General features: G+C 50.2%; 11 protein-coding genes across 11 annotated transcripts; 5 read left to right on the top strand and 6 right to left on the bottom strand.

Moving 5' to 3' along the window:
• Nucleotides 1-956: 956 nt before the first annotated feature.
• Nucleotides 957-2,409, top strand: PSV08DRAFT_377719 (uncharacterized protein; the record flags this gene model as incomplete). The annotated part of the gene is made up of 3 exons (XM_014227697.2): nucleotides 957-993; nucleotides 1,091-1,880; nucleotides 2,008-2,409. 3 exons carry the CDS (start codon nucleotides 957-959, stop codon nucleotides 2,195-2,197), a joined length of 1,017 nt encoding a protein of 338 aa, XP_014083172.1. The 3' UTR covers nucleotides 2,198-2,409.
• Nucleotides 2,410-2,722: 313 nt separating this feature from the next.
• Nucleotides 2,723-4,235, top strand: PSV08DRAFT_226877 (AhpC/TSA antioxidant enzyme-domain-containing protein). Its single transcript, XM_014227698.1, has 2 exons — nucleotides 2,723-3,352; nucleotides 3,416-4,235. The coding sequence occupies exons 1-2, from the start codon at nucleotides 2,963-2,965 to the stop codon at nucleotides 4,052-4,054; spliced, it is 1,029 nt and encodes a 342-aa protein (XP_014083173.1). The 5' UTR covers nucleotides 2,723-2,962; the 3' UTR covers nucleotides 4,055-4,235.
• Nucleotides 4,236-4,793: 558 nt separating this feature from the next.
• Nucleotides 4,794-6,671, top strand: PSV08DRAFT_206142 (chaperonin 10-like protein). Its single transcript, XM_014227699.1, has 5 exons — nucleotides 4,794-4,857; nucleotides 4,931-4,945; nucleotides 5,170-5,284; nucleotides 5,342-5,477; nucleotides 5,529-6,671. The coding sequence occupies exons 1-5, from the start codon at nucleotides 4,834-4,836 to the stop codon at nucleotides 6,391-6,393; spliced, it is 1,155 nt and encodes a 384-aa protein (XP_014083174.1). The 5' UTR covers nucleotides 4,794-4,833; the 3' UTR covers nucleotides 6,394-6,671.
• A 1,710-nt stretch (nucleotides 6,672-8,381) lies between these two features.
• PSV08DRAFT_314482 (uncharacterized protein) lies at nucleotides 8,382-9,781 on the bottom strand. The gene has a single exon (XM_014227700.2). The coding sequence runs from the start codon at nucleotides 9,621-9,623 to the stop codon at nucleotides 8,529-8,531; it is 1,095 nt and encodes a 364-aa protein (XP_014083175.2). The 5' UTR covers nucleotides 9,624-9,781; the 3' UTR covers nucleotides 8,382-8,528.
• Nucleotides 9,782-11,908: 2,127 nt separating this feature from the next.
• Nucleotides 11,909-13,573, top strand: PSV08DRAFT_377712 (amidase signature domain-containing protein; the record flags this gene model as incomplete). Its single annotated transcript, XM_014227701.2, has 1 exon — nucleotides 11,909-13,573. One exon carries the CDS (start codon nucleotides 11,909-11,911, stop codon nucleotides 13,571-13,573), a length of 1,665 nt encoding a protein of 554 aa, XP_014083176.2.
• A 503-nt stretch (nucleotides 13,574-14,076) lies between these two features.
• On the top strand, nucleotides 14,077-14,683 carry PSV08DRAFT_314481 (uncharacterized protein). Its single transcript, XM_066092661.1, has one exon. The coding sequence runs from the start codon at nucleotides 14,191-14,193 to the stop codon at nucleotides 14,416-14,418; it is 228 nt and encodes a 75-aa protein (XP_065948813.1). The 5' UTR covers nucleotides 14,077-14,190; the 3' UTR covers nucleotides 14,419-14,683.
• On the bottom strand, nucleotides 14,591-15,911 carry PSV08DRAFT_6598 (uncharacterized protein). Its single transcript, XM_014227702.2, has 2 exons — nucleotides 15,113-15,911; nucleotides 14,591-15,027 (listed from the first exon to the last, which is right to left on the bottom strand). The coding sequence occupies exons 1-2, from the start codon at nucleotides 15,832-15,834 to the stop codon at nucleotides 14,763-14,765; spliced, it is 987 nt and encodes a 328-aa protein (XP_014083177.1). The 5' UTR covers nucleotides 15,835-15,911; the 3' UTR covers nucleotides 14,591-14,762.
• A 554-nt stretch (nucleotides 15,912-16,465) lies between these two features.
• On the bottom strand, nucleotides 16,466-18,877 carry PSV08DRAFT_363888 (uncharacterized protein; the record flags this gene model as incomplete). The annotated part of the gene is made up of 1 exon (XM_014227703.1): nucleotides 16,466-18,877. One exon carries the CDS (start codon nucleotides 18,875-18,877, stop codon nucleotides 16,466-16,468), a length of 2,412 nt encoding a protein of 803 aa, XP_014083178.1.
• Nucleotides 18,878-19,178: 301 nt separating this feature from the next.
• On the bottom strand, nucleotides 19,179-19,567 carry PSV08DRAFT_353534 (uncharacterized protein; the record flags this gene model as incomplete). The annotated part of the gene is made up of 2 exons (XM_066092864.1): nucleotides 19,179-19,370; nucleotides 19,433-19,567. 2 exons carry the CDS (start codon nucleotides 19,565-19,567, stop codon nucleotides 19,179-19,181), a joined length of 327 nt encoding a protein of 108 aa, XP_065948812.1.
• A 1,186-nt stretch (nucleotides 19,568-20,753) lies between these two features.
• On the bottom strand, nucleotides 20,754-22,496 carry PSV08DRAFT_183404 (Tannase/feruloyl esterase; the record flags this gene model as incomplete). Its single annotated transcript, XM_014227704.1, has 3 exons — nucleotides 20,754-21,888; nucleotides 21,966-22,101; nucleotides 22,157-22,496. The coding sequence occupies 3 exons, from the start codon at nucleotides 22,494-22,496 to the stop codon at nucleotides 20,754-20,756; spliced, it is 1,611 nt and encodes a 536-aa protein (XP_014083179.1).
• An 870-nt stretch (nucleotides 22,497-23,366) lies between these two features.
• Nucleotides 23,367-27,175, bottom strand: PSV08DRAFT_377698 (Sfi1 spindle body protein-domain-containing protein; the record flags this gene model as incomplete). Its single annotated transcript, XM_014227705.2, has 2 exons — nucleotides 23,367-27,048; nucleotides 27,106-27,175. 2 exons carry the CDS (start codon nucleotides 27,173-27,175, stop codon nucleotides 23,474-23,476), a joined length of 3,645 nt encoding a protein of 1,214 aa, XP_014083180.1. The 3' UTR covers nucleotides 23,367-23,473.
• Between the last annotated feature and the right edge of the window lie 235 nt (nucleotides 27,176-27,410).

The following is a 27,410-nucleotide window of genomic DNA, read 5'->3' as shown; positions in this document are numbered from 1 at the left end:
TGCGGCTGCGTCAACCTAAAGTACAAGTGGACATGCAAGAAACACTGCGTCGGCTCTAGTATGATTAAATGGCCGGGCGTCAAAGAGAAGAAGGATCAGAAGTGTGATTTCCATGGTGGACCATATGATTCTGAGAATGAGTATGAATACTCAAAATAAAGAATGACGAAGGTAGGTGCCAGGAAAGAAAAGGGAGAGAGATTGGGAATGAGGGTAAACATGGGAAATGGGTAGATGGGATATAGTCAAGGTGCAGAGTGTGTTGATATCTCATGTCGGTAGGGGGTACGAAGAATATACATTATTGAATCTTCTGGGGTAATGGTTTGAAACGGCCTAGTCTGAGTTACATGCCTATTTTTGATGGCGTGTGATATGTGCGCAGACGCTGAAAACGATTATCAGGCTTTTCTTCGTATGGCTCTATCACTAAGTTGGTGATATCAGAGAGAAGTGCTGGGCTGCTCTTAAGCAACACCGACGGCCGTTACGCTGCATACAGTATAGTTCTTGCTTGTAGCCCCAGACTGTGTCGCTCCCATACTAATGGCCCACATATATACATGTTTTTGGCCTACCATAATAGTAGATCAACCATACGAAACCTATAGGATAGTCGTATGAGCCGGAAAGCAGCTCCCGAATGGCACAAAATGTAGAGCATGGGCTCTTGATCATGAGAGCCAGGCAGGGCAGGGACCACGGGTGTATTTGTCAACAAAGGTAAGACCAATCAGGGCATTTTCACTTGGCGGTACGGGTGAGAGACGCCTAGAATTAATAGCTCAGTGTACCAAAGTAGAGTGCAGCAGGGTTCAAACATAATCATCCAAACGCCTGCTTTTGCACTCACTACCTGATCCAGTAGCAAAGGTTTACTCCCTGAGCAAACAAGCGACTAGTACTTCAAAACCCCCCATCTTCGCCCTGATTTTCCACTTTGTGTGAACTCCAAGATGGTGATATCCGACGAAGCTATTCCGACGCCTCCTGGTAAGTAGTGAACCCTTTGATCTCATTCCGAACAAAAGAGCGTTGGAGTAGACCAGTATCGATAAAAAGCAACTTGGTCAAGGCTAACAGTGTACAGAGGGAAACGAGTACTACGAGATTCGAAAGATTCCTGGAAAAGGCTATGGATGTTTCGCGCTTGCGCCGATCCCGCGGGGGACGCGTATCTTGGAGGACGACCCACTTTTGGCCATACCATTTGGGGCATATCTAAAATCTGACATTGAGGATGCAGCTGCAAGGTTGACGGCGGAGCAAAAGAAGCTCTATTTTTCGCTCCACTCTGGCCATGGCCAGGATCCAAGGCAATGGCCGTCTAAAATCCATGATAGTGTAGGACCCAGAGAACGGCAGCGCATCGAGGAGCAATACGCAACTCGAACTGGTCATGAAGCAACATGGATGAGCATCTTTCAGACGAATTGCATGGAAGTGGGTAAGGGTGCGGCTGTATTCCCACATGCAGCACGATTCAACCATTCTTGCAACCCCAATGCTTGCTTCTCCTGGAACCCGTCCATCAACAAGGAGACCATCCATGTTATGAATGACGTGGCTGCTGGCAAAGAGATCACACTTTCGTACTGCGACATGATGCATGACAAGCCATCCCGGGCATACGAGCTCAAGCACTATGGCTTCGTCTGCGACTGCCCAGCTTGCGCTGGGGACGAAAACGATGAAGCGAGCTTCGCACACCAGAGTGCCGTGAGGCGCTTCCTACTACAGGAACTAGAGCATGAGACGCGTATGTGGCGAGGTGCTATGCTTCTGGAAGGGATCCAGCAGCCTCAATTCGTCAACAAATTGCTTCAGCTAGCCGCACTACACGGACTCGAAGGAGACTATACCGCCAGACTGGCTGCTGTGTAAGTAGCGACATGAATCATCCTTGCGACCTGGTGGTTCTAGGTACACTGGTTTGATGAGAAGAGAAGGAAGTGAGGGCAGGAGCTCTATGAAGGTCCCGCGGAGTTCCCAGCTAATTCTGAATAGATACCTGGATATTGCGCTCGTCTGCGAGCACCAAAACGACCTTGGAATGGCCAAAGCGGCCGCTGTCAAAGCTGCCCAAGTGAAGAAGGACTGCCAAGGTGTTGATTTCCCCAACTACGAGCACTACGTAGAGGTGCTAGACCGTATCAAGACGAAGGTGGCTTTGCGAGAGACTGAGCATGGTGCGTAGGGATGAGTTGAGGTGGTGGATGTGCATGTGAAAAGAAAGGCAAGATACAGGCTATTGGATGAGTAAAGTGGCTTAACAAAAGCACGATGTGGTGGCTGCTTGGATGCGGTGTGCGTGTGTGAAGGTGCTGTGAGGGTGGCTGTCATGATGGCAGTGGCGCCCTCCGAGGCGTGGCTTAGCGCCAGACCCTGCGTAGACATAGGAGACCCTGAGACACGTCAGGCTTCATGGCATCTCCACTGCCAACAACGCACAGGCTCACCGGATTAATATTCATTTTGTGTGTGTGTGTGTGTGTGTGTGTGTGTGTGTGTGTGTATGCGTGTAGAAAAGATGCAATTGTTGGATAAGTGAGCAGGGAAGCAGACAATGCACACAAATGCCACACCAAATGGCGCTATTCCCAATGTGCGCAAGACCAGCACCCCGGCGGGCACCAATGGCAAGCTGCAACAGCCGCTGACGTCGCTGCGTGTACCTGCATCGAGCGTCTCGAACCGTGTCGCATATGTGGCCATGTTTCGCGTGGCCAATGAATAGATAACATGGCTTGCTAGCAGGCCTACCTTTTAACACCTGGTTGTCCGCCATAAACTTGGGACACCCAATCTTTGTATACAGAGCACCACGCCCCTCCCAACGCCCTCTAGCTCCGGCCGAGCTGGCTTCCGGATATTGATCAGCTACGCAACTGCCACAGCTGCGCCATCGACTGTCTATTTTTACTCTTCATCCTCTACTCTTACTACTAGTACAAGAATCACCATGGAGACTTCAGAAGCCAAAGCAACTGTCGCAGTCCCTCCACCCATTATGACGTCTACGCCAGAAGCGCTCGCAACACAGGTACCCTCACCACCACACTCGCAATCTGGACATGCGACAAATCCCAAGGCCTCAATAGACGTGGCCGAAAACACCACACCTCCATTCTCGCCATCGAGCCAAACGCCTGTCTTGGGCAGGGAGCAGGAGGAGTTTGAGGGCACACTCGACATAAACAATAACATACCAACAGAGAAGGAGCTGAGTGCAGTGGCGGATATGCTGGTACTGGATGCGCAGGGCCAGAGCAGGCCGTTCAAAGATCTCTATCAGGCGCCCCATGTCGCTTCGAGGCAGCTCATCATCTTCATTCGACATTTCTTCTGCGGCGTAAGTAGCTGCAACACTGTCCCAACTCAATGTTGCCTTTGACACTTGGCTAACGCTTGGCAGAACTGCCAGGAATACCTGCGCACGCTCGCCTCATCCATAACACCCGACGACCTGCTCGCCCTGCCCACGCCGACATTCATCACGGTTATTGGATGCGGGCGGCCCGAGCTAATACCTATGTATACCGAAACGACTGGGTGTCCTTTCCCCATCTACGCCGATCCGACGCGGAAGCTCTACGATCATCTAGGCATGACGCGCACCCTGAACCTAGGTGCCAAGCCACAATACATGCAGACCAACGTTCTCATCAACTCGGTGCAGTCGATATTCCAAGGTCTTAGCACGGGCAAGAAGGCGCTCAAGGGCGGCGACTTCAAGCAAGTTGGTGGCGAGTTTTTGTTTGAGAATGGCGAATGCACATGGGCACATAGGATGAAGACAACCCGCGGCCACGCCGAAGTGTCGGAGATCCGCAGTTTGATAGGCTTGGATTCGACAAGACCGCCGGTCAGGAGGAGGTGGAGTCACGAAGTCAAGGGACCGGAGAAGAACAGGAGGAGGACCATGAGCTGGGGAAGGCTACGAAGCAAGAGCAGAGGCGGCAAGGACGTGTCAGTGACCAGCAGCAAACAAACGACACCAGACAGGATATTAGAGGAAGAAAGTGAGGCTCTGACAGGTACCTCAAAGGCGTGAGAAAAGGCAGGGCAGAGGACTTAGTAATATGGCGTTTTTTCTACTGCGTATTTTGGTTGATGAGCGAGACCAGGATGTATTTGCAAGGTCTATATTGTTAGCAGTTTGTTAGAAGATACCAAGATATTGCGTTTTTCTACATGCATAGGCATGTAGCTATCCTCCGGCTGGTTCCGCGTAGTAGTTTGTCTTTTCTTGGTCCAAGTAGCCGATGGGCAGGCATCCGGTCCAGAACCATCACGCGCACCACACAGCTGACAAAGACAAAGGGCGGCGGTTTGGCAGTGCAGTAGTGTGGGAGACGTTTTGCTGAATGGCGCATATCTACACACTGGGCCGTCGTGTCCGTCACCCCGAAGCGGCAAGCAGTTCCGCATCGCGACTGCCGAGCTGGGCTTACAACCAACATATCCACATCTGGCTAAGATGCCCGGACAGCAGCGGCCAATAGCCAGCGGCCGTGTCGACAAGACCAGCCATCCAGGCATTTCCGAGCCAGCTACGAGTTTGAGCCTCAAAGGGCGAGTATCGCGCGACATGCGCCGAATCGCGCCCGCAAGTGAGGGGCATGGGCCTTGGACGGCCTTGGAGGGGCAGCGGAATGACGCTGGCTTGTCGCTGCTGACCCCACATCTTCAAATAAAAGCTACCGGAGCCGCTCTACGGGGCTGGAGTAGCTTGTCCTTTCCCCTCTTCCCCTCGTGCTATTTAACTGCCGCTGTTGCTGCTGCTGCTTTGCACTCTCCAGATACACAAACCTCCTCGACACTCAATCCACAATGTCTGCAGACACCGTTGGAAAGGTACGTCCCACCACGCCCAGCTATCTTGCTCAAGTCGCCTATATGCTACACCCTCTGACATTGTTCTCAACAGACAATCACCTGCAAGGTATGTTTAAGCACCAATTGCCTCCATACAGCACAGTCGCCCTCTCCGCCAGCTGTCTTCGTAGCTGGCTGCGAACCTTGGCATGCGGATCCGCAAGACGTGTTGTAACATGCATGTAATCCCACGGTTACTAGCGGACCAGAGGCGTCGGAAGCGGAAGCCGAAGTCGGCAGATGACGACGCAGTCTGTAACCACAGGAGGATCATTGCTGACGGAAACACAGGCCGCAGTAGCCTGGGAAGCCGGCAAGGACCTTTCCATCGAGGAGATCGAGGTCCTGCCGCCCCGCGCGCACGAAGTCCGTATCCAGATCTACTACACTGGTGTCTGCCATACCGGTATGTTGAAACCTTTGGCCTCTTCTGCTACATCAACAACTAACAAAACACACGCAGATGCCTACACACTCTCTGGCAAGGACCCTGAGGGTGCTTTCCCCATTGTCCTTGGACACGAGGGTGCCGGTTATGTCGAGTCAGTCGGCGAGGGCGTCACCAATGTAAAGCCAGGCGACCACGTCGTTGCGCTATAGTACGTGAAGCTACCCCCCATGTGATCTGAACCCACCTAACAGTAAGATAGCACCCCAGAATGCAAGGAGTGCAAGTTCTGCAAGTCCGGCAAGACCAACCTGTGCGGAAAGATCCGTGCCACACAAGGAAAGGGTGTCATGCCTGACGGCACATCACGCTTCAGGTGCAAGGGCAAGGACCTCCTCCACTTCATGGGAACATCCACTTTCTCCCAATATACCGTTGTCGCCGACATCTCGGTCGTTGCCATTACCGAGAACGCCCCCATGGACCGCACCTGTCTGCTTGGCTGTGGTATCACCACCGGTTACGGAGCTGCAACCATCACTGCCGGCCGAGGTGGTGTCGAGGCTGGATCTAACGTTGCTGTTTTCGGTGCCGGCTGTGTTGGTTTGTCAGTCATTCAGGGAGCCGCCAAGAATAAGGCTGGCATGATCATCGTAGTCGATGTCAACGATGCCAAGGAGGAGTGGTCAAAGAAGTTTGGCGCAACACACTTTGTCAACCCCACCAAGCTCGGCAAACAGAGCATCCAGGAGAAGCTTATTGAAATGACCGATGGCGGTTGCGACTACACCTTTGACTGCACAGGTAACGTCAACGTCATGCGCGCTGCTCTCGAGGCCTGCCACAAGGGCTGGGGAGAGTCCATCATCATTGGTGTTGCCGCCGCCGGCCAGGAGATCTCCACCCGTCCCTTCCAGCTTGTCACTGGTCGTGTATGGAAGGGATGCGCTTTCGGCGGTGTCAAGGGTCGCAGCCAGCTTCCCGGCCTCGTATCCGACTACCTGCAGGGTAACCTCAAGGTCGACGAGTTCATCACTCACCGCCAGCCACTCGACAAGATCAACCAGGCCTTTGGTGACATGAAGGCTGGTGACTGCATTCGCTGCGTCGTTAACATGCGCGAGTAATTGCATTCAATGCTTCCAGGTCAAGTCATGAAATTCAAGCTCTAATAGTTTGAGCGATGTATACCTTTGTTTTCCTTTCCTTTTTTTCTATACCAAAACACGGCGTGCTGCTGGAGACTAGACGAGCGGTGCATGGCGAGGTGTTGGCGGTAGAGGTGATGATGAGCATGAGATGGCGTTGAAGTTTTTGTTGTAGACGCTTGGAGACATCTGACTTGGGGTGTGATGTATGTATCTACCTATAAAAGACAAAAATAAAAAGTAATGGGTAACTCGATGTTCGTACTCCTCTTTTTATTCTTTGCAAAAGTTATTTGCTCATACAAAGTTCAAGTTCGGATGTGTGGATTTGCCATGCATTGTAATCTTGTTGGATGTGTTGTAGCGAATTGGCAACAGAAGGTGACTGCATCCAGTGAGCTTGAGTACTACAATAGTATGTGGAATTACATCCAAGGCACTTAGCATGTGCTTGGAGGTATGTTAAGCGCAAAGAATAGCGGAATGCAAATACACACTTTTCCGGTTGATGCTTGCAAGAATTGACATAGTTTCGTTATCCTACCTGCCACTTGCACATCGAGTCAGCAGTCCAACATATATTTCAAATCCAACTGCTGTCTTTATATTCTTAGCCAACGTTTCGCATCACTTTGTGTTTCTGAAACACAGACATCATGTGCCCACTCCGCCTGTCACAACCCACAACAAACCCCCCGACCATCAGTTCCCCCCTTCACACTCCGCACGAAGCAACAATCAGTATCTAATTTCATCCTATATTATGCGTCTCCCTGTATATATCAAACGGCACATCAATCCTCCTCTCCAGAAAAAAAATCGGGGCCCAAGAATCCTCCTCAGCCCCAACCCGCTCGTGCCTGAAACAGCGCTGCAACGCATCTTCCGGCACATGGAGCACCCATGTCCTTTCCTCCGCCCAACATCTGAAACCGTACATTCATCCGAAGATTCCGCACCGCCACAGCATTCCGGGTTCATGCGCATGCCCAACCCCCCCTAAAAATAAAAAAGCAGGCCACACACACGGGCTGCTAGCGTGTAGATATCCCGACAGCCCTACTTAGTACCAAGAAAAGCTTAGCTAGACATCACTTGCCTGATTTGCAAGGCTCAACGTCGGGAAAGATGAACATTGAATAAAGACAAAGTGGCCACACCACACTTTACTCTGGGTTGAACAAAAGGGGGGGGGGGTTAGTGGCAAGGAGGTTTTTGCGGGGGGAATGAAGTAGTAGCTGAATTAAAACAAAATTACGTCCTAGTATTAACTGGAATTATAGCAAAAAAAGTCACTTGAAGTAGCATTATGACATCTACAAAAGTGCTACAAGTTTAACTTTACAAATTGTAACATTTATTTTACTTTTTTTTTTAAAAAAAAAATAGCAAAGCAGTGTGTAGTTTTAGTATTATCAAGAGGCTTGCACAGCTGTGTTCGGAGGCCCCTTGTGTGGTTCGCCTAAAAGTTGCAAAGAAAAAGGAGCAAAGAAGAAGAAGAAGAAGAAGAAGAAGAAGAAGAAGAAGAAGAAGAAGTTCATCACAAGGCAAAGAAGGAACGGAAAAAACAAAGGTTATGTTAAAAAAAATATATTGTAGCACATCTACAATCCCTCGGGCGATTTTATCTACTGAGTAAAAACAAACCAGAGGGGGTCCTACGTAGAACTCTACAATTAAGGAGCGTAATCAGACTCGGGTTCCCAGGCCCAAGGCAAACCACAGTGAATAACCAGCGAATAACCAGATTCCATCCTACTTTTCTCTCCCTCTCATTCCCCTGCATCCCTTTCCTTCACACGAGCACAGCTCAGATGATCCCGGAAAGAACAAAGAAAAAGAAGAAAAAGAAAAAATACACCTTCACCCCCACCCGTTAATTTTCCCGTCTTGTAAAAGATCAGGTGTTTTTGTTGTTGTTTTCGGCCATTATTGTATACATCTTTCTCATATCTCTCCCCCACATCTTGACATTAAGTTTTCGTTCGTTCGTTCGTGATTAGAGCTAGATAAAACCCCAAAGGATTCTTCCCGGCTCGAGGTCATGATCGTATCGGAGAGGCGCCGTTTGATTGATTAGTCATTGATTTGGAAGATGCAGGTAGGTGAGCAATTTAGTCGCGCTCGTCACCGACAAGGTCGATCTCCTCCTCCTGGTCGTCGTTGGTAAGAGCGGGCTGAGTGTTTTGCTTGCGGGCAGCCTCGCGCTTGCGGGCAGCGGCACCGGCAATGGGAGCAGTAGCACCAGTGGCAGCACCAGTAGCACCAGTGGCACCAGTGGCACCAGTGGCACCAGTAGCACCAGTGGCAGCACCAGTAGCACCAGTGGCACCAGTGGCACCAGTGGCAGCACCAGCACCAGCGACGGGAGCGGCAGCAGTTCCAGCAGTGCCAGCGGCAGCAGGTGCGGCGGCTCCGGCAACACCAGCGGCAGTACCGGCGGTACCAGTGGTAGCACCAGTGGCAGTTCCAGCGGTACCAGCGGTGGCGGCACCAGCAGCAGGAGCAGCAGTACCGGCAGTGGCGGCACCAGCAGCAGGAGCAGCGGTACCAGCAGCGGCGGCAGCACCGGCAGCGGGAGCGGCAGCGGCAGCACCAGCCATCTGAACAGGAACACAGCCACCGAAAGGTCCAGCACGAGCAGGGTTCTGGCAACGGACCATGCAGACGTTAGACTGGCCAGCGACGGTACCAGTGCACTGCATGCCAGCAGGGACAGTGGCAGTAAGAGGCTGATCTTGCAATTGAGTGGCCCGGTTGCGGCCACGGTCGTTACCAGGAAGGTTCTGGGTGACAGTCATGGGTTGCCATGCAGTACCGGTACCGGTGGCGTCGATCATACAGGTGTAGGGACCAGCACCGTCGGAGTTGACTTGGTGAACAGTCATCATAACTTGACCACCGGCGGTGACCTGAGGAAGAGTAGCGCCGTTGAGTTGCATGACCTTGGCAGTACCGGCCTGGATGTCGTTGGCACCTCCACCAAGAGTCTCACCGCAAGTGGCTGCGGCATCGCCACGGAAGCGGGTAGAATCTTGCTGGAAGGGGTTGCGGTTGGTACCGTCACGAGGAGTGTTGGGGTCGACACCGATGGCAGAGCCAGCACCACCTGCATTACCAGTGGCGGCGATGATAGCTCCGTGGCCAGCCACGAGCGAGGAAGAAGCCAAAAGGCTGAAGGAAACAAAGGAGGTCTTGGAGAAGTACATTTTGAGTGATTTTAAAAAAGATGTCTGAACCGGTCAGAGTAGATTAGAAAGTAGAGTAAAGGGTATTAAGTAGAACGGAAAAGTGGTTATTACTGTAGTTGCTTTGGTTGGGAACCTTTGATGCTGGATGCCCTTCTTCAGCGGCGGCACTGTCAGTCTTTATACAACTTTGGAAGCCATAGACTCTAAGCACATATGAGCTGTCAAAGGCCCAACTTGGCGCGGCCATGCCTGGTCCCGCCGTAGTGAGGCACTCCGGTTTGGCCAAGACGTGCGACGGTCCTACGTCCAGGTTTCAAAACTGTGAACAAACTCCAAAAACAACTCTAGTGTTAATACCGATGCTAAGAACAAGATCACGAAACGCCATTGAGGCAAGAGCAGCCTCGGGAAACAAGTATTGAAGACTCCTAGCTTGGAAATAGCGGCGCCTTCGCCACCGCAAGCCCAGACTAGTCTCGCCAAACCTGAGCGATGGATGATACTGGTAGCCAGTGATGAGACGTTGGCTTGTAAGCAAACGCTATAGGAAGGCTGCATCCACGGAAGACGGGTGGAACTGAAGCTGATCAGTATCTTTTGGGTATATTGTGGAGCAGTGGGCTGGTCGCCATTGGTTCAACCGGCAAGCAGTTCGAGACCTGTGATAACTAAGCACCTACTAGTGTACATATCAAAGCTTGGCGGGTATCTCAAATGACTCTCCATAACGCCTGTGATATCGTGTTGTGAAACGGAAAGTGGCTGAGGCTGTAGGATTCTATGCAGGCCGCAACAGGAAAATTATTACGAAACAGGCATAGGGCCCACTGTAATTGAAGTAGTTCTGGTTCTCAGGCTCCTAATCAGTACACAGCGGTGAGGCTGCAAAGAGACGGTCGCTCTGGTCAGTATTGTGGTGCACAACTGAACTCGGACAGCGCAGCAAGCAGCGACGAGCGCCATCAGCTGCAGTGAAGACGAGTCACGATTGTCCGGTGAGTGCGGAACATCTGTGCAAGCGAAGATCAGGGTGGCGGTCAAATAAGGTTGGCTCTGTGTTTACAAATGGTGATGCACGAAAACGTGCAGCTAGGGACCTGGCTGTAGCTGTTTTGGGCGTAAAATTGAGTTTGGTGTCGCATCGTCAGTTTCATCGGTGACTAAACGAAATGTGGTTAGGATTCTGCCACCGGCATGCGCACGATCCGGCCTGAGCTGGTCCTTTGCGGCTGTTGGTGCGCGCGAAGGATGCGGAGAGCGTGCTGGTGGAGGAAGAGAGATGGGGCACTGGTGGTTGGTGAGGACAACGGTGAGACGCACGCCTTAGTCACTCTCTTGCCAAACACGTGCTCTGGCGATTCAGGCACGTGCAGCACCCTAACTCCCCCGCCAAGCACCCAACACCAACGGACGTTTTTCCAAGAGCAACTCTTTGCCCGGCGCAGACTCTATGCAAAATCGGTCCACCAGTGTGTCTGGTCACGATGCGCATGAGGGCTGCTGGAATACTGGAAACAAAATTATGCGACTTCGGAACAGTTCCTCCTTGCTGAGCAGACAGCTACAACAAGCGAATGGGTATGAAAGCAGCTGTTTCGTCCGCCAATTGAAGCTCTTTGTTCTCTCTGTTACATGTGCCTTTGACGTCTGAGTCTCTTACGACAATCCCAGTCGCGAGCGGAACGCATGGCGCCCTCCCGATCTGTTCTGGCTTTGGGCGAGCAACTGTACGCGAATGGGACTTTTATGAATACCCTAGTACTTCATGCACTCTTTTCATTCTGCGGTTATAGAATCAGCAGAAAAGGGTATGGAACCAAATGGCATAGTAGCGAAGCGTATTCCAGTACGCATTCTGTTGCACTACTGCCTTTGCGCAAAGAGTTGTTGTCCCCATGTCGGGTGTATAGCCTACATATTATCATGCATTGCAATCAAAAAAGAAGAGATTCTCTAGGTAAAAATCGGCCCTTGAGATCTCGCAAAAGAAAAAAGGACAAAAAACACTTGAACCAATGAGGCAGGTGGGAGTATTCGGTCTTGGCAAAAGACGTCATTCCGATTTCCGGTATTCGCATACAGCCATGTGCGATAAGGCCAGGCAGGCATTACGGGGAACCGCAACAGAGTACACCTCTATGATATTCTCAATCTAGATACTGTTGTGATAGCTACCCGCTGTGATGTATGACAAGGCGCCATCTACGAGAGAATCTTGTATATAATAAATTCAGCAATTTGGCAATTTGGTAAAACTCCGTTATTTATTGATTTGCCCAAATACTAAAATTACGCCTTGCAGTATGGTAAACTTCCAAACTCTGCCCTTAATAGCACTTTTTGGCAGTGCCATGTCAAGAATGAACATGCCTTTCGATGCACGGGAGGCAACCATCGACTCGGTTCATCATGCACTCTACTCTGGGTTGTCAACATGTCGGGAAGTTGTATCTTCGTTTCTTGCGAATATCGAAGCTCACAACCACCGGACCAACGCCATCATCACATTAAATCCTAAAGCATTGGCAATCGCCGATGATATGGATCAGCAGCTCTCAGCTGGCAATGCAACTGGGCCTCTTTTCTGCATTCCAATACTGCTCAAGGACAACTTTGACACAGCAGACATGCCTACTACGGGCGCTAGTCTGGCGTTGGCCCACTCTCAACCCACAATAGACGCCCCAAGTGTAACGGCATTGAAGAATGCGGGGGCTATCATTCTGGGCAAGGTCAATTTACACGAACTTGCGCTCGAAGGTCTCAGTGTCTCCTCATTTGGAGGCCAAACAATCAACCCCTATGACTCCACTCGGACACCTGGGGGTAGCTCTGGGGGTACTGGAGCAGCAGTTGCTGCTTCTTTTAGTGTATTGGGTACCGGAACAGACACGGTAAATTCACTTCGAAGCCCGGCGTCTGCCAACTCTTTATGCAGCATTCGTCCTACACGGGGCCTGATTACCCGGACAGGCATTATGCCCATATCGTCTACTCACGATGTTATTGGGCCTATCGCGCGAACTGTCAAGGACGTTGCAACTACACTCACTGTAATGGCCTCGACAGAGTATGATCCGGCTGACAAGGCGACTGCGCTCATTCCTAATTCAATCCGCAAGCCTGACTATGCTTCTTCCCTTTCCAGCACTTCCCTCAAGGGCCTGCGCATCGGCGTACTGAACGGTTTATTTAATCGTTCCAATTCACCAGAAGTTGCACCTGTAAACAATGCTATGGACTCTACTATATCACGCCTGGAAGCTGAAGGAGTAACGATCTTACCCATCAATGATACTATCTACAATGCGACCGACATTCAAGCTTCTTGGGACGTCCAACGCTTCGAGTTCCGCGAGCTAATGGATCAATACCTCCAGCGACCGTCACTACAAGGCAAGCATCCCAACACCCTAAACGAACTCTACTCTCGCAAATCCGTCAATGGCTCTGGTGGCGAATTCCTCGTCATTCCAGCCGAGTACGAATACGTCAATACCGCCCTCATCTCTTCAATCTCCAACGAAACATACAACGACCGTCAAGCCGGAATCCACAATCTCACTCTCACTCTTCTCAACACTTTTGCATCGAATGCCCTCGACGCAATAGTTTACCCCGCACAAAAGAATCTCGTCGTCAAAATCGGATCTCCCTCACAATCCGGACGCAATGGCATCCTAGCAGCACTCACCGGCACACCCGTCGTCACAGTGCCAGTAGGCTTCTCAGAACCAAGCCAGGAAGCGCCAGTCGGCGTACCAATTGGCATGGAAATCATGGGTAGACCGTGGGAAGAACAGAAATTGCTGGGTATCGCGTATGCGGTTGAGCAGTTGCTCAGAGCGCGTCGAAGCCCGGAGTGGGCGCGAGAAAGGGTCGAAATACCTAATTATGAGAGTGTGCCGATCATCACGCCAGACAGGGGTAATATATCCGATGCGTATCCGCTTGGTACGTTGGGGTGATGGTATAGCAGGTCGGATCTGTTGAAAACATTAACGTAGAAGAAATGATGCTTTATCTAGATATGTGGATGTCGGGTAGCAGGTACAGAAATGGGGTTTTTTCTTACGAAGAAGGCTTCTTGGTTCATCCATTCACTGTGGAACAGTTATTTTTTAATTGAAAACAACGAACCACTTTGTTACAAGAAAAGAAATGAGCGACGGACATTTATACAAATTCACAAATTTTCTTGGTAATACAGTTTTCTATATGTCGCCTTTTGTGTACTTTCTTCTATGAATAAATTACTATTTTTTTCGACTTTACCTATAAATTTTACACAACGTCAAGTTTGTAACTTTCCGTACACTTATTGATAACTAGAATAGGACAAAACAGAATAAATGAGGCAAAGATAACACTCCAGAATATAACCCATATTTCCTGGTGCTTGTGGACCGGGAGCAATAGAAAGATTCAAAAATGCACGTGCAGTCATCCTTAGCTCAGATGTATGGATAGAAAAGGGGTGAAGTGTAATTATTTTTTGGGCACAAAGCTGGCAATTGGAGGTAGCGGATTGTTAATTGGTATAAACACTGTCACTAGTAAGACAAACTCCTTCTCATCGCCACAAATGTGCGTGTCGGCTTGTCTCCATGCGCACCTCCCTCCTTTGTGCTTTCTCTGCCTAGCATTTTCCTTCTCTTCTTGCTCATTCCATGCCCCTATTCTGGTCGCTTATCGCAGCCTCATCAGAGTTCAGCCACAACCAATGCGGTTCGGGAGTGGTAAATACCGCAGTAGCAGGCTTGTGAACATGGTGAGATCTATTCCTGTTTCCATTGGGTCGCCAGGGTCTTAGCGGGGCCACAGGGCCTGGTGCTGATTAAATGGCTCATTGTTGTGCCACTGAGCGCGTCATCCGTCTCATTCCGTAGTGCAAGTCTCGGCATGATGATAACGAGGCAAACACGCATTTACTGTTGGGTACTTTTGCGTTGTCTACTCATTGGCTGTGCGAGTTAATCCAAAGATGACAGAATTCTTCCTGGGGTTTTGTTGGTCGAATAGGCCGACACGATTCTATCGATTACGTTGCAATGGGTCTGTGCGCCAGTCGTAAGGCAGGACACTGTGGGTCAAGTATATCGGGTATCAAGAGATGTCTTCAGACGTTGATCATCTGATGTTCGCAGTTTGCATGTTTCAGGTTTGATTCTGTCCAGATCGTAGTATCTTTCCAAGTATCCAGTGTGCAAGTTGAAGGGCTGGCATGATCATAGCGGCAACCATGCGGGATATGGCATCGTGAAGCTTCCATAGCACAGTCTCTTGAAGGACATCGACATCGAGATTTCTGGCTTGATCCATTTGGTCTTCGATCTGACGTCGCAACCTGGCAGCTTTACTGGGCAGCTCTAAGCCCAAGGCCAGATATAGAGCAACAATAATCCATTCCATAATTACTTGCCTAGCAATGGGTTAGCCCTTGGTAACGTCACATGGTCAATTGAAGGGAGGAAAGGAGACAGTCGTATGGCAGGAGTTATACGTACATGCACAGTTGAAGGGTGACGCTTCCACTAATAACATTGAAACGCATGTGCTGCCAGCCGTCAAAGTCGTCGACTTCCCAGCGCTCGAAGGCGAAGCACATCATGTAAACGATATCGACGACAAAAAACGGCAGACTGAGCACGACAGTCGTAAGAATGCGCACTTCATCTCTGTCTGCAAGATAGAGGCGGGCAGAGATGACAATGGTTGACCAGACGAGGACAACGAAACATGCCAAGTAAAGTGTGATGCCAGCCTTGGTACTTTCAGTGGCTGCAAAAGTGGGTCCGTCTCGTGAGTCTGGATCGATGCCACCGGCGACAATAAGAATGAAGGAAATGACGAGGGGAATATGCAATACAAGCAGAATCCATTGCATGCGACGTCCTTTAGGCCTGGTGGTCGTATTGAGTAGGCTGCTGGTGGACATGAACAGGGGCGTCAAGCCCATGGTTGTCAGGATTGCGACGCCGCTTTCCAAGCTGGTGTTTGACGATTGTCCTATCGGGTACATGGTGGTAGCAGCCAAATCGAGCGAGACCTGAGTGAGACGACAGATGGCTAGAATGGTGAGCCAGATCCATGGTGAGCTGCGGCCAAGGCCCTGTCGAAAGATGAGCCAGATGGATATGACGAGGTAGACGAAGAACACGACGAGGGTGGCGATGTTGACAATGGCTGGGTAGGTGATGAGCCCTACATCTTTCCCCGAGGCGGCCATCGATAGTGAGGCATTGATGTTGGCTATGGACGACCGATGGATGTCAAAGGAAAGGTTGGCGTGAAGTGGGAGACGTTGACGTGAAGAGAGAGGGAGGATCTGGTCCGCGTTTCGCTCGTTCCGCCGGCCGAGCGCTCCGCCTCGATGCCAAGCGCGCTATCACGTGCCCCGTGCCCGGTCTTGCTGTCCCGAACAATGTGACTGCCTTGGCCATGGCGCATTAATATTTCATCGGCAACACAACGCATTTTATTCATCGTCACATTCGGCCCTTTGCCGTGATTTACTGGTGCGCGTCAGCCCTTACGCGAAGATCCATAGGGAGCCTGGCGCATCGGGTTCTACATGGCCATCGCGCCGCGGATTGCCACCTCGCTGGCAAGCACTGCCCTGCGAAGTCATTGCGCAAAGAACACGCCGCCAGACCTGCCACAACACATATACTTGCCGTTTCTCGGCAGAGATAGGGGCATCTCGATATAACAAGACAAGATACAATTACTGCTCATGAATTCGGAATCTCGACATTATTCATACACAGTATAGTATACAACAGAAAAACAATTGTTGACACACCACCGTTAAACCAACGCCAGACATGTAAGACCTGCTTACGCCATAGATCCACACCTTAGGCTGCTTTGAACACCCCACCCACCCATCCATACGCCCTCGCCAATTGCTGCTGAATACGTTTTGCCCAGAGGAACGGAATGTCGCTACTAACATGCGGTTCGCGAAACTGTATACTCTTCTCTGGACTCAGGCCGATCTTTCGTGATGCGAAACTCCACGTCGATCCATGTGGCTTTTCAGATGAGAAGCCCATATTTGCCATCGCGTGCATGAAATCGGTCCAAGGGACCTCTGCAGGTTGATTAGGATCGGACGATGCGTGAGAAATGGTGCTGAAGGCCCTGCGAGAGCGCTTGTCCACTGCAAAGGTCTCGGGGTGCTCAGTAGCTTCATCAGGGGTGGATGTCGGTGTTTCAGCCTTGGACCCTGAAGCAACGTCTCCGTCAGTTCTGGACTTGACACGAGGTTTGTCGAGTGCAACATCAACAAAATCACCAATGATTGGCTTCGAAAATTCCTGGTAGACGCTGGAAGATGGCCTGTATAGGTGTACCATTGGTGGCTCAACAATTGTCACCTTCTTCTTTCTCCTCTTTTTCTTGCCAGGCTCTACCCAAACAGGCGTACGCTGGATTTTTCGATTACTACGGAGCCTATGTGCGACCATGTCATGCTGCGAGTTGGCCGATTTAGACTTGTAGTGCCGGTCTACAGCTCTCCAAAGGATGTCCAGGTTAGCTTCGGATTTGCGCATTATCTCGACATTCTGCTTGTTCTGGCGGCGGTCCGTAGGATAGTTGAATTTCCCGTCAGTTGGATCAGCATACTGATAGATTTGCGAGCCTTCAAATTTCACATTTAGAATTGGGAACCATCCTTTAAAAGTCCTGTTGTACTGCTTTTGGAGTTCACGGGCCTTGAAATCCATGCCGTCCTCGATTTTGCGCGCCCACGGCTGGAAAAAGTGGATTTGCTGAAGACATTCTGATACAACTGAAAGCGACGAGAGACGGCTTACAATTCGTGGTGTAAGCAAAGCAGCGACTGCAGAGTCCTTTGCGGTCAAGCGTTCAATCTCATCTGTCACGGTGTGTAGGCCAAATACAAATAGCTGCTGATCGTCGAAGAGGATATCGAATAGGGGCATGAGTCGGTGAACCGCATGCTCCTGACGTGGTGGACAGTACGCAGACCGGATGACATCTGATTTCGGATCATGAGGCTCGCGCCTACAGAACGGACGAAGTGGAGGAGAGGCAAACAATTCAATCTTGATGCAGTTAACAATGTCAGTTCTTGCAGCACACAACAAGAAACGGAGATGTTGAAATGCGCTGAGTAGGTCGGCAGGTAGGTCTTCGTCCGGTTTTAGTGTTGCTTTACGTTTCTCGTAGATGGTAGCAACGTTGTTGATCTGCTTCAATACCTCATCAAAGGTTGCGAACCCAAAATAAGCTTGAATCACTACGTTGCCGATTACACGGTTCCAGAAGAGTGGGCATCCCGGTTCTTTCAACAAAGGATGCTCGTTCCGCAAGGTATCCAGCAGCATCTCAGGTCGATGCTCAGCTTGCTCGTGCATCACTTCGGCGAAATAGCTTGGGTCCTCGCGCAGTGACCACAAATGTTCTTCCCTCCGGTTGCGCTCCTCAGAGGCCAAGACCTTTAAGCGCGCAAAGTCAAGGTGTGCAGGGGTTCGGTAGGGGGCCTCGAAGGATTTAATCTGAAGAGATGCGACATCAAGGTCCTGAGTAATAGGAGGACCGGGGTTTGGAAGAACAGGCGATTTGGTCATGGACGGAATGTCTTGCAACAAGATCTGACAGCACTTTACAAGAAAGGACCAAATACGTTCCTGGATTTCCAAAGCTTGTAGCCCATGTCCAGGATGCATACCAATTCCATTGGTCATGCTCTGAAAGGCGTGGTCGTCGCCATCCCAGGAAATGAGCTTTCCATATGACTTGGGTGTTTTTCGGTCGGCGAAAAGCATTGTGTATTCGTCCAGAAAGCCTGGCATGGTAGCACCTCTCGCCTCACCTAGAGCAGCTTGCTCCAAATCGGAACGCACAAATTCATGCGGCTGCTTCCTCCCACGATAGTGAAGCATAATCAGCAAGGTCTTTGTCTTGGTGAGATCTTCCAAGTTGATGTATGGCCACATATATGCTTCCTTCGTATCCGATGTTGAGTACTTTTGCCATGCCGCAACATCTGGTCGATGTTCCGAGGTCATTCCGGGCCATGCTTCCAGGAGGACTTTTCTCTTTTGAATTCTCGTTTTCTTGCCCCAGCGTGTGCGTATTGTCTCTTCGTGGCGCTCAACAATCTTTTCAAGCAAATCACGATGTTGAAAGAGCTTCGCTGCACGCGCTCGAGCTTCATTCTCGACATCCTTCGGAGTTAGGAAAATTGACGGCTTAGGTATGTTCCCCGGCAGGTGTTTAAAGAAATTAGCTATATCCATCTTGTGTCTCTCATGCATTGTCTCCAGGAGTACATTAAGGAACAAATTAAAAGAGGGGTTAGAAAAGTAAAAGATTAGTTGATTCTGAGAACTCAATAAGGAGGCCTTGCGTAGTTCATATGAAAGAAAATGTTGGAGCAGTACATGTCGAGGCCCTAGAGTTTGTTTGGTGTATGGGGAAGCTCATTGGTGTACTAGTCGTGTGCTGAACCTATCACATACATAGGAGGCCAACGCTAAAACATCTAACGATGGAACGCAAACAAGAAACATAGACCCCTTCAATCAATCGTCACCTCATTTATGTATCTATCTCCATAGCCTCTCCAATCAGAAACTCCTCGAAATTGGGCTCCTTCAAGTTATACCGACACTCGTCCATGAGCTCCTCCATGTGTCTGAAGAATTCACCGAAGTGCTGATCAGCCTCGGCAATGATTTCCAAGAGCATTGGCCTCTTGTTTTGTTCGTAGTTCAAACACCTCCTCACGAGCTGCTTGAGGTCATCAGTATACGATTCAGTATGCCTGCATTCTGGACAATATAGCTGAGGACATTCGTGTCATCATTCTGGAAAAGGTTGTGCCAATGTTGTGCAGCTAAAGGGATCTTTCCGTCATATTCCTCAAAATCTTCGTCTTGAGTGTAAGCGTCGCAACGAACTGGACCCTGATCGACTAGCCCATTCATGATTAGTTTGTAGGCAATGTTTCTAATGCCTCAAACATCCGTCATTTCTCCAAGTTTGATGTCATCCGAGGGAGGTTGGTTCATTTCCTGATACAGTCAGTAGGAAGATCCAACAAGATAAAACAGAGACTTACAGGAGGATATCGAGTGTCAAAGGAAGAAATGAAGTCTTCTGGGGGATCAGAGATAGTGCAGTCATGACCCTCAGGACTGAGAGAGGAGATGCCACAATCAGCAAGAACAGGTACGTATGGAGGCTCACTACCCTCAATTTCTCTCTCCTTTGAATCAGAAATATCAAAAAGAACGTTAGGTAACTACAAATCAAGATGTGTGATTGGCATCCATCCGTACAATTCGCCATCCGACAGTGATCCCTTATACGATGTGAGCTCCGCACATCTACCCTACACGATGTACAAAAAGTGTCTTTGTGCCTTAGTGATTGCTGCCACCTCTCAGGTGTCAAAAGTAAGCTCTTAAAAGAGACACTACACTTGGACCCATACTGAACCCAAAGAACTTTCTTCGCTAATCTGACTCCACTTTCAGAATTTGATAAGGTCTTGGGCATATTGAGGGTAGCAATGGGCAACGGGAGCACACGAAACCATGTCAAGCGGCCCCATTGCAGGACCTTGCATACTGTGAACAGTATCAACGGTTAGCTAGATAAACAAAGCATTGTAAGTACGAACCCAATGGTTCTTCAAGGAGGAAAACGTTTTGATCAAAGCTGAATGGAAAACCGTTTCATAACGGGGTGGCTAGACGAGAAACGCGGTGAACTGTGCACGGTTGTTTCATGCTCATCTCTCTAAGCAGCTAACTCGAGATCTGCATAATGGTCGCGCATTGGGTGTGTAATACCCACGATAAAGTAGATAAACTAACTTTAGAAAAGTGTATCGGTATAGCAACAGGAATCCAAGCGAAGAGTCCTGTCGGATGTTCCCATCAACTAGGTTCTGCTAACAAACATTGCGAGCCGAACCGCTACCCCCTTGCCTAAAAGATCAAGCCACAACGTAACATCCTGGTCGAAAACGCATGGACAATACTTATGTTTTTCTAAAGAAATACAGCGGTAGCTGGTCGGCTACAGGAGTTGAAACGAAACCTAGTGCCACGTGGTTTACTAGCCAGTACTGGCAACCACCACACCTGTGGCTACCAAATCCACGACTTATTTACACATCCAACTCCCAGCCTCCCTATAATCACCCCCAACAAACACATTCCTCGCCGGATACATACAATGCCTCCTCTTGAATTCCACACCCGCAGCTACGGTATCATTCACAAACTTAGTCCCCTCCACACGCTCGGGCGCGGCACCCTTCTCCACCCACGCTACCATAGCAGCAAGAAGATTGTTCTGGGCATCAAACGGGATACCGGCTTGCGCGGCTCTTCCCCCCTGACCCAATACCCATGCCCCGGGCCCACCAGAGCAGTGAAACATGCCTGAGATTCTGAAGAAACGCGCCCATTCGTTCATACTAGCGTAGCTTCTTTTGCCTCGTTTACCGTTCCCACCGCGCAACTGCTCGTAGAAGCGATTCGTGTTGAAGCTGGTAAGCTGGCTGTCTTGTTGGCCGTGATACATGAGTAATTTGCCGCCGCGAGATTCAAAGGCTGGCAGTGAAGATGGGTAGGTGCGGATGTTGGCTGGGTTGAGGGCTTCTGCTGCACGTGCATCGGCGGCGGTAAAGGTCGATGCGTTCCAGTTTGGATCGCTGTACACCACGTATTTGAACCAGTCCTCTGAGTAGGTGAAGGGTGCGCCAGTGTAGAGTCTGTCAGGGGCTTGCATCTCGCTGCCGGGTTGCATGCCTGGAAAGATGAGTTCGCCGGAGGGATACGTGTAGGGACTGAATATGCGAACAAGTTGCTGTACTTGGTTTTCGTTCAGACATTTTGCTTCGATTGTGGCGTTGGCATTGTTGCACTTCAAGGTCCGTGGATTGAATCGACATAGCGAAGGGTCCTCAATTATCCCATCCTTTACTCCATCGATGCCATCGCATTGGCGCAATACTTCATCGTGAATCCATGTTTTCCATGCTTGCGGTGGAATGAAATTAGGACTTGTTTTAGGACCAGTGATAGTGTAGAACGATGCACGCCATGAATACAGATTGTTGAAATCGACACCGGGCGCACCAGCGAGAATGCCATCGAAGTCTCTTGGGAACTGTTCTGCGGCTTTTATGCCTTGCCGTCCGCCGAGTGAACAGCCCATGTAGTAGGATGTGCTATGTTTCTTTTGGTAGAAGCATTGAGCGAGCACTTTGCCTGTTTCTACGCTAGTGTGGAGACTGTGAAAAAAAAAGGACTTGGTCAATACAAGAGTCTTCTTAATGGAACTACAAGGAGACAGAATTTGGCTACTTACGATCGCCATGCAAAATCGATCACCATCTCACGATTGTTGTAGAAGTCTCGTCCAGAAGTACCGTTATGTCCGTTATTTGACCCAACAGTAGCGAACCCATTTTCAGTGCCATAGGCAATGTCTTCGTACTTAATGCCTTATTCTCACATCAACATCGATTAGTTTCCACTTCTAAGTAATATCGCACTCACATCCGTCCAACCCTCCATTTCCCGTCGCCAAAAACCTTCCAGACCACTCCTCAGGAAACCACGCCTCAAACGTAATCCGCGAAGTACTCGATGTCCGTATCTCAAGCGCAATACGACAAAGATCCACAGAAACAACCTGGCTCGCTCGACCGCAACTCGCCACGTTATCAGGAAACGTCAAATTTGAACCCGCAGTAACGAATTCGCGAACATTCAGCGTCGAATTCTTAACATAATACGTAGGATCGAACGTCCTGCATCGTTCATCAAATCCAGACGACGACGCAGCCGCCAACCCAACATCGAATAGAAAACCCAGAGCAATGCTCAATATCAGCATCCGCGACCCAGCATACATCTTCAATAAGAAGGAAAAAAATCATGTGAATCGGCAACTATCTCGCCGTCAAAGCACATTATATACTAAAAGCAAGAAAACACAACATGAAATGCGGATCGTTATACCCGGCGCTACTCGATTGCCTTGATTCAAGGGAAAAAATGCGGGGGGGCTCGGGACGTTGTTTTTTTGGTGCAGATGGAAAAAGGCAAGTGCAGTCAGCCCCCGCTCACGAAAAAAAAATTACTAGAAGGGGGCGCGTGGACGGGCAAGATACAGGTTCCTAATGTGGAAACCAGGCTGTTTATCGGCGGTGGCACCGAGGTGTGGACTTGTTGAACAGCATGAAGACAATACTCCATAGGCTATTGAGTAGTTAGGTGTCCAACTTGTTTGCTTCTGTTAGCTTTAACGGAGCTAACTACATTACAGATGGGATTTTGGGGTAAGCATCGGTAAATACATGAGATAGGTATACACAGCACGTAGGAGTAAGAAACGGCGTTGTACTCGGAGAAACGGCGATGCCAGGTTCCACAGTGGATAAGTAGTGCAACATGGAGAGAAAAGTAGATTGCGGGGTCTCCGCACTAACCCTACTATGTACTCTCTCATCATCACACGACACCGAAGATCGGATTGTGGCAAAAAAAAAACGGGTATCGGGTGCAAGGTAGCTTGGCGTTATTCCACAAGTCTCGCTGTAACATCGTCCCGAAGTTGCTTTTAGATGTAGTAAATCATGTCGTGTACATTCATGGTCCTCTACGACATACTCGCAATAACTTTTCTGAAAAGCGAAAGATAAAAGTCATGGGGGGTATCCTGACATACACACAACACAAACAGGCGCTATAATACTAACTACAAAGACGCCGCACGCAATGCAAACTCCACCATGTTCTTTCACCAGCACGAAATGTCCCGTTCAATATCCAAAGCCCACCTTGAGTTCGCAAAAGGCAAAAGTGAATCAATCAACCCATTTGACTAACATCTCCAAATCCCACTCTGGGTCTCGCACCACCTCTTATCCTCCCCCCTCTTGCCGCACTACTACTACCAGCAGCAGCAACGCTCCCTCCAAATCCACCTTCTCTCAGCCTCCTCTCAAAACTCGTCACGCCGCCTATGTCACCAAAACTAGTAGGTCTTGAGCTTTGCACAGGTGGAGCACTCATAGTGCCTAATCGTGATGTTCTTTCTCGTTCGAGTATTGAAGCCAAAGGTCGTCGTACAGGGCTGAAAGCACGCTGCTTCTCGGGACTAGCAGGAAGTTCAGGGTGCTTGGCGCGGGCTAGACTGCGCTTTGATGGTGTTTTCAGGTATCCGGGTTTGCTTGCTGTTGGTGGCATGGGGGTTCCTGTCCAGAAAGTTGATTGCGGGCCATCCCCAAAATCGAGATCTGACTCGTCGTCCTCGATGATGGTCGCGGGGGGAGGCCGCAGGGCTGATTCCGGTTGTGGGTACGTATTTGGGCGGCGGAGCATGGAATTTAGCGGACGCGTAGAAGATGGTGTAGGTGCCTGAGCGTACGGATTAGGTGTGAGGATGGGGTGTCGTGGAGGCTGCTCTGGTGTGAGAGAAAGGGAGAGATCAAGGTCTTTGTTCAGATCCAAAGCATCCTGATCAAAAGCTGTCCAAGCCTCCAGATACTGGGTTTCATCGCCAGACGGCTCCAGATCCCTCTGTTTCCCATGGTTTCTGTTGCCTTCGGCGCTGACCGTACCATTTTCACCTCCCCTACCATCATCACGGTCTCTATCATCGACTCTCCGCGCTCTCGGTTTGTTAGGCGTCGGGCTTGCAGACCGTTCGACAAATCGCTCTGTAGCACGCTCCGCCCAAAAGCGAACCATTGCTCTGACATGCTTTTCAAAGTTCCGGTTAAATAACGCTTTCGCATTATCTTCTTGTCTCTGAATGTTCCAGAGACGCCAGCCCATCTTCTTAAGGGTGCCTGCAGCCATAATCTCAATGCTTTCTTGTCGAAGAGCAATGGCTTGACCTTCTAGCATGTGAATGTCATCCATGCGTTGCGCCCATGTGGCCAAACAAGCGGAGGTAATCCTGAAGGCATGTAGATTGGTGGCCTGGGCATCTTGTTGGCGAAGGGTGAGCGTGCGGTCGTGCCATCGACGAATGATTTCTGCACTGGCTTGTATGGTGCGGTTCTCCAGCATATCATTTGCTCGCTGGTTCAATCCTACGATGTGGCTTGCTTTGTCTCTCCAATGTCCAAACACCCTTCGCACAAGATTTGTCTTTACCGTTCTACGGACTTGAGAGTATGTGTCGCGCCGGCGGTTGCGACGCGCAAGTTGAGTAGCTTCACTCCAGGTCTTCAGGGTATGTTTACAAAGCACGTAGTAACGTGCATCTGCCGACCATTGGTTCAGCTGCTGGAAATGCACTTGTCTTTCTTTGAGTTTGGCAAAGATGCGTTCCTTCAATCTTTGTTGATACTCGGCTGTTACAGCAAACTGTTCAGCTCTTCTCTCCGTAGTGATAACTTCCATCTTGCGCAAACATGTCCGCAACAGTTGGGCACGCTTGAACTGAGCGAACCGCCTTTCAGCAGCATCGAGAGTGTTGGCACGCTGATTTGTTTTCGTGACCCAAGATAAGAAAACTGTCTCCTTGAGCTGTCGATCGTGAACACGCTGAAAAAGAGATACTCGAGACGCAAGAGTCCACTTGTACAAACATTCGATGAGAATGCGGTCGTTGATACGCTCTTCAAGTGCTTTGATACGCAATTTGTCATTCCAGGTCGTGTAGGCATTGCGCAAAAGTCGGATGCGATCGATGATACGAGCCCGACGCGATAATTTAGCATTCTTACGCCAATTCTCGAAAGTTGAGCGAAGCAAGCGAGCATTGCAATGTGTCTGGAATTGGCGGAGTTTAGGTTCGAGCTGTGCTTGTTTCTGCATCGTATGCAAAGCCGTGCGGAGCAGGCTGGCTTTCCGGAAGTCATCTGCTTGAGATTTGAGGGCTTGAACAGCATCCGATTTCTGCTGCCACGCTTTAAACGTCCTCCGCAGTACTATTCCATCCCGTCGGTCAGTTGCCCACGTTTCTCTCTCTTTCATAATCTCAGTTATCTCACGCCACTTCAACAGCGTAGTCCTGGCTATTTGTGTATCATGCCAGTTTGATGCACCTCTACTAAGATACTCTTTGACCAAGGTATCCCATGTTCGCCGGACGATCTTGTCTTCGTAGTACGAAACCGCAAGTTGTTCAGTACCTCGTATAGCAGCGGTGCGTGCGCGCCATATGGAGAGGAATTTCGCTAAAGCGAAATGTTGAATCTTGAGCTCGTTGACTGCTGTGATTTCACGCCATCCATTGAAGAACCTTGTACGCAGAATGTGCCGGCGCGCAACTGACGTGCGCTGGACCTCCTCTTCAGCACATTTCGCCCAGTGTGTAAAAGCCTTTGTGAGCAGGAACAAACTGCGAGCCTTGTCTGCTCTGGCTTCTAGTCGTTCGAAAAAGCGATTTGTTTCTCGGCTGGATCGCCTTACAAGCGCTGTGTCCCGCAGCTGCAAAAGAGAGGCTTTGAGCAGGGTGCGACGTTCAAACGCTGCTGCTGCCCTTTCCATATCCTCTCGCATGTTCAAACGATCTCGCGTCCGACGGTGCCATGTCCATATGCATTCTCTTGTCACCTTATGAAGTCGCTGTTTTTCAAGGGTTTCCGCATTGTCAAATAATTGCGTATCGGAGGGTCTGAACGGTTCGAAGACATATGGTCGCTGTGGTTGTGGTTGCTGGCGCGTAGGTCGGTAAGGTTCATTAGGTATTGGCGCATTCACCCCAGGTATTTGGATGTGGGAAAGATCGAGGCTGGTGGTGTGGTCGGTGGAACTGTCTTGGTCCGCATCGTCGGTGGGCTTGTACGTCAGCGGTTGTCCACCTCTTCTGATCTGTAAACTGCCACGACTCGACGCAGAAGCGCTACGCTTGTGAGGCGGTCGCTGTGGACCTGAAGTAGCGCGTTGAGGCGCAATTCCATTTACTCTATTGCGAATGGGAAGTCCAGCTTGGTGGTACGAATGCGCCTCTGTGTCCGATGTAGCACGCTGTCTGTTAGGTCTGCTGCCATGGCCGTTGGGAGCGTGTTGCTGAGGTTGTCTGTTGGGGCGTAGAGCAAGGTCACCATGGTCAGTCCCAGCAACCTTATCAGCGGTCATATCGAGGAATGAATCGAAGCTTGTTGTCCTCGGCAACCGTCCCGGCCCTGCCTGAGTTCCTCCCTGTGTCGCATCGAGCCCAGCTGCGGGCTCAATGTCGTCGGCCTCGTCGCCATACCCCACAGTGATGTCAAAATAGTCTCGGAGCATGCGCTGGAAGCGACTTAGGAGATCCTCCCCCTCTCGGTCCTCGTGTTGTAGGTGGGCTAGAAAGCGGTATAGGATAGCGCTATCCTTAGGTTCTAGACGGTTGTCTTCGACATGTTTGTCACATGCATCAAAGAGGGCGCGCGACGACTTATCCTGCGAATGATGCGCTTGGTATATAATGTCGTATAGAGTTTCGACGACTGTAAGAATATCAGTACGGAGAACAGAATCAATGCGATAAAGGGAGCAAGACATACCTTCGTTGGTCAATTCATCCCTGGTCAGGTCCTTCGCGTCACGTCCATTTTGTGTCATGGGGGGTAGCATTCGTGCACGCGACTCGGTCGTCTCCGGCGCGTTCGCGACAACATGGAAGTAGCTGATGAGCCCGGGAAGTGTGCGAGCAACCAAAAAGTGGTATGCGGTGCAGTCGCGTCAAAGGGAAGGATTGCGCGCAGCGACTAAGCATTACAAAACGTATCGATGCATGGGTGACGGGGTAACCCGCTGCGCCCGCCTGCGTGAGAGCAACGCGCTTTGTTGTGCGGGTGGTTGGTCGCCC

Source organism: Bipolaris maydis (genome assembly GCF_028858645.1).
Source record: "Bipolaris maydis strain C4 unplaced genomic scaffold PSV08scaffold_10, whole genome shotgun sequence".
NCBI lineage: Eukaryota > Fungi > Ascomycota > Dothideomycetes > Pleosporales > Pleosporaceae > Bipolaris > Bipolaris maydis.
The sequence above is the reverse complement of the archived record's forward strand: the minus strand, read 5'-3'. Positions and strand labels throughout refer to the sequence as shown.

Bases quoted from the DNA above. Each gene is read 5' to 3' on its own strand.
- PSV08DRAFT_226877 (XM_014227698.1), top strand. From the start codon at position 2,963: ATGGAGACTTCAGAAGCCAAAGCAACTGTCGCAGTCCCTCCACCCATT. The intron at 3,353-3,415 runs GTAAGTAGCTGC...AACGCTTGGCAG, and splicing joins TTCGACATTTCTTCTGCGGC to AACTGCCAGGAATACCTGCG.
- PSV08DRAFT_206142 (XM_014227699.1), top strand. From the start codon at position 4,834: ATGTCTGCAGACACCGTTGGAAAG. The intron at 5,285-5,341 runs GTATGTTGAAAC...AAACACACGCAG, and splicing joins CACTGGTGTCTGCCATACCG to ATGCCTACACACTCTCTGGC. The intron at 5,478-5,528 runs GTACGTGAAGCT...ACAGTAAGATAG, and splicing joins GACCACGTCGTTGCGCTATA to CACCCCAGAATGCAAGGAGT.
- PSV08DRAFT_314482 (XM_014227700.2), bottom strand. From the start codon at position 9,623: ATGTACTTCTCCAAGACCTCCTTTGTTTCCTTCAGCCTTTTGGCTTCT.
- PSV08DRAFT_314481 (XM_066092661.1), top strand. From the start codon at position 14,191: ATGTGCGTGTCGGCTTGTCTCCATGCGCACCTCCCTCCTTTGTGCTTT.
- PSV08DRAFT_6598 (XM_014227702.2), bottom strand. From the start codon at position 15,834: ATGGCCGCCTCGGGGAAAGATGTAGGGCTCATCACCTACCCAGCCATT. The intron at 15,028-15,112 runs GTACGTATAACT...ACCCATTGCTAG, and splicing joins GTCACCCTTCAACTGTGCAT to GCAAGTAATTATGGAATGGA.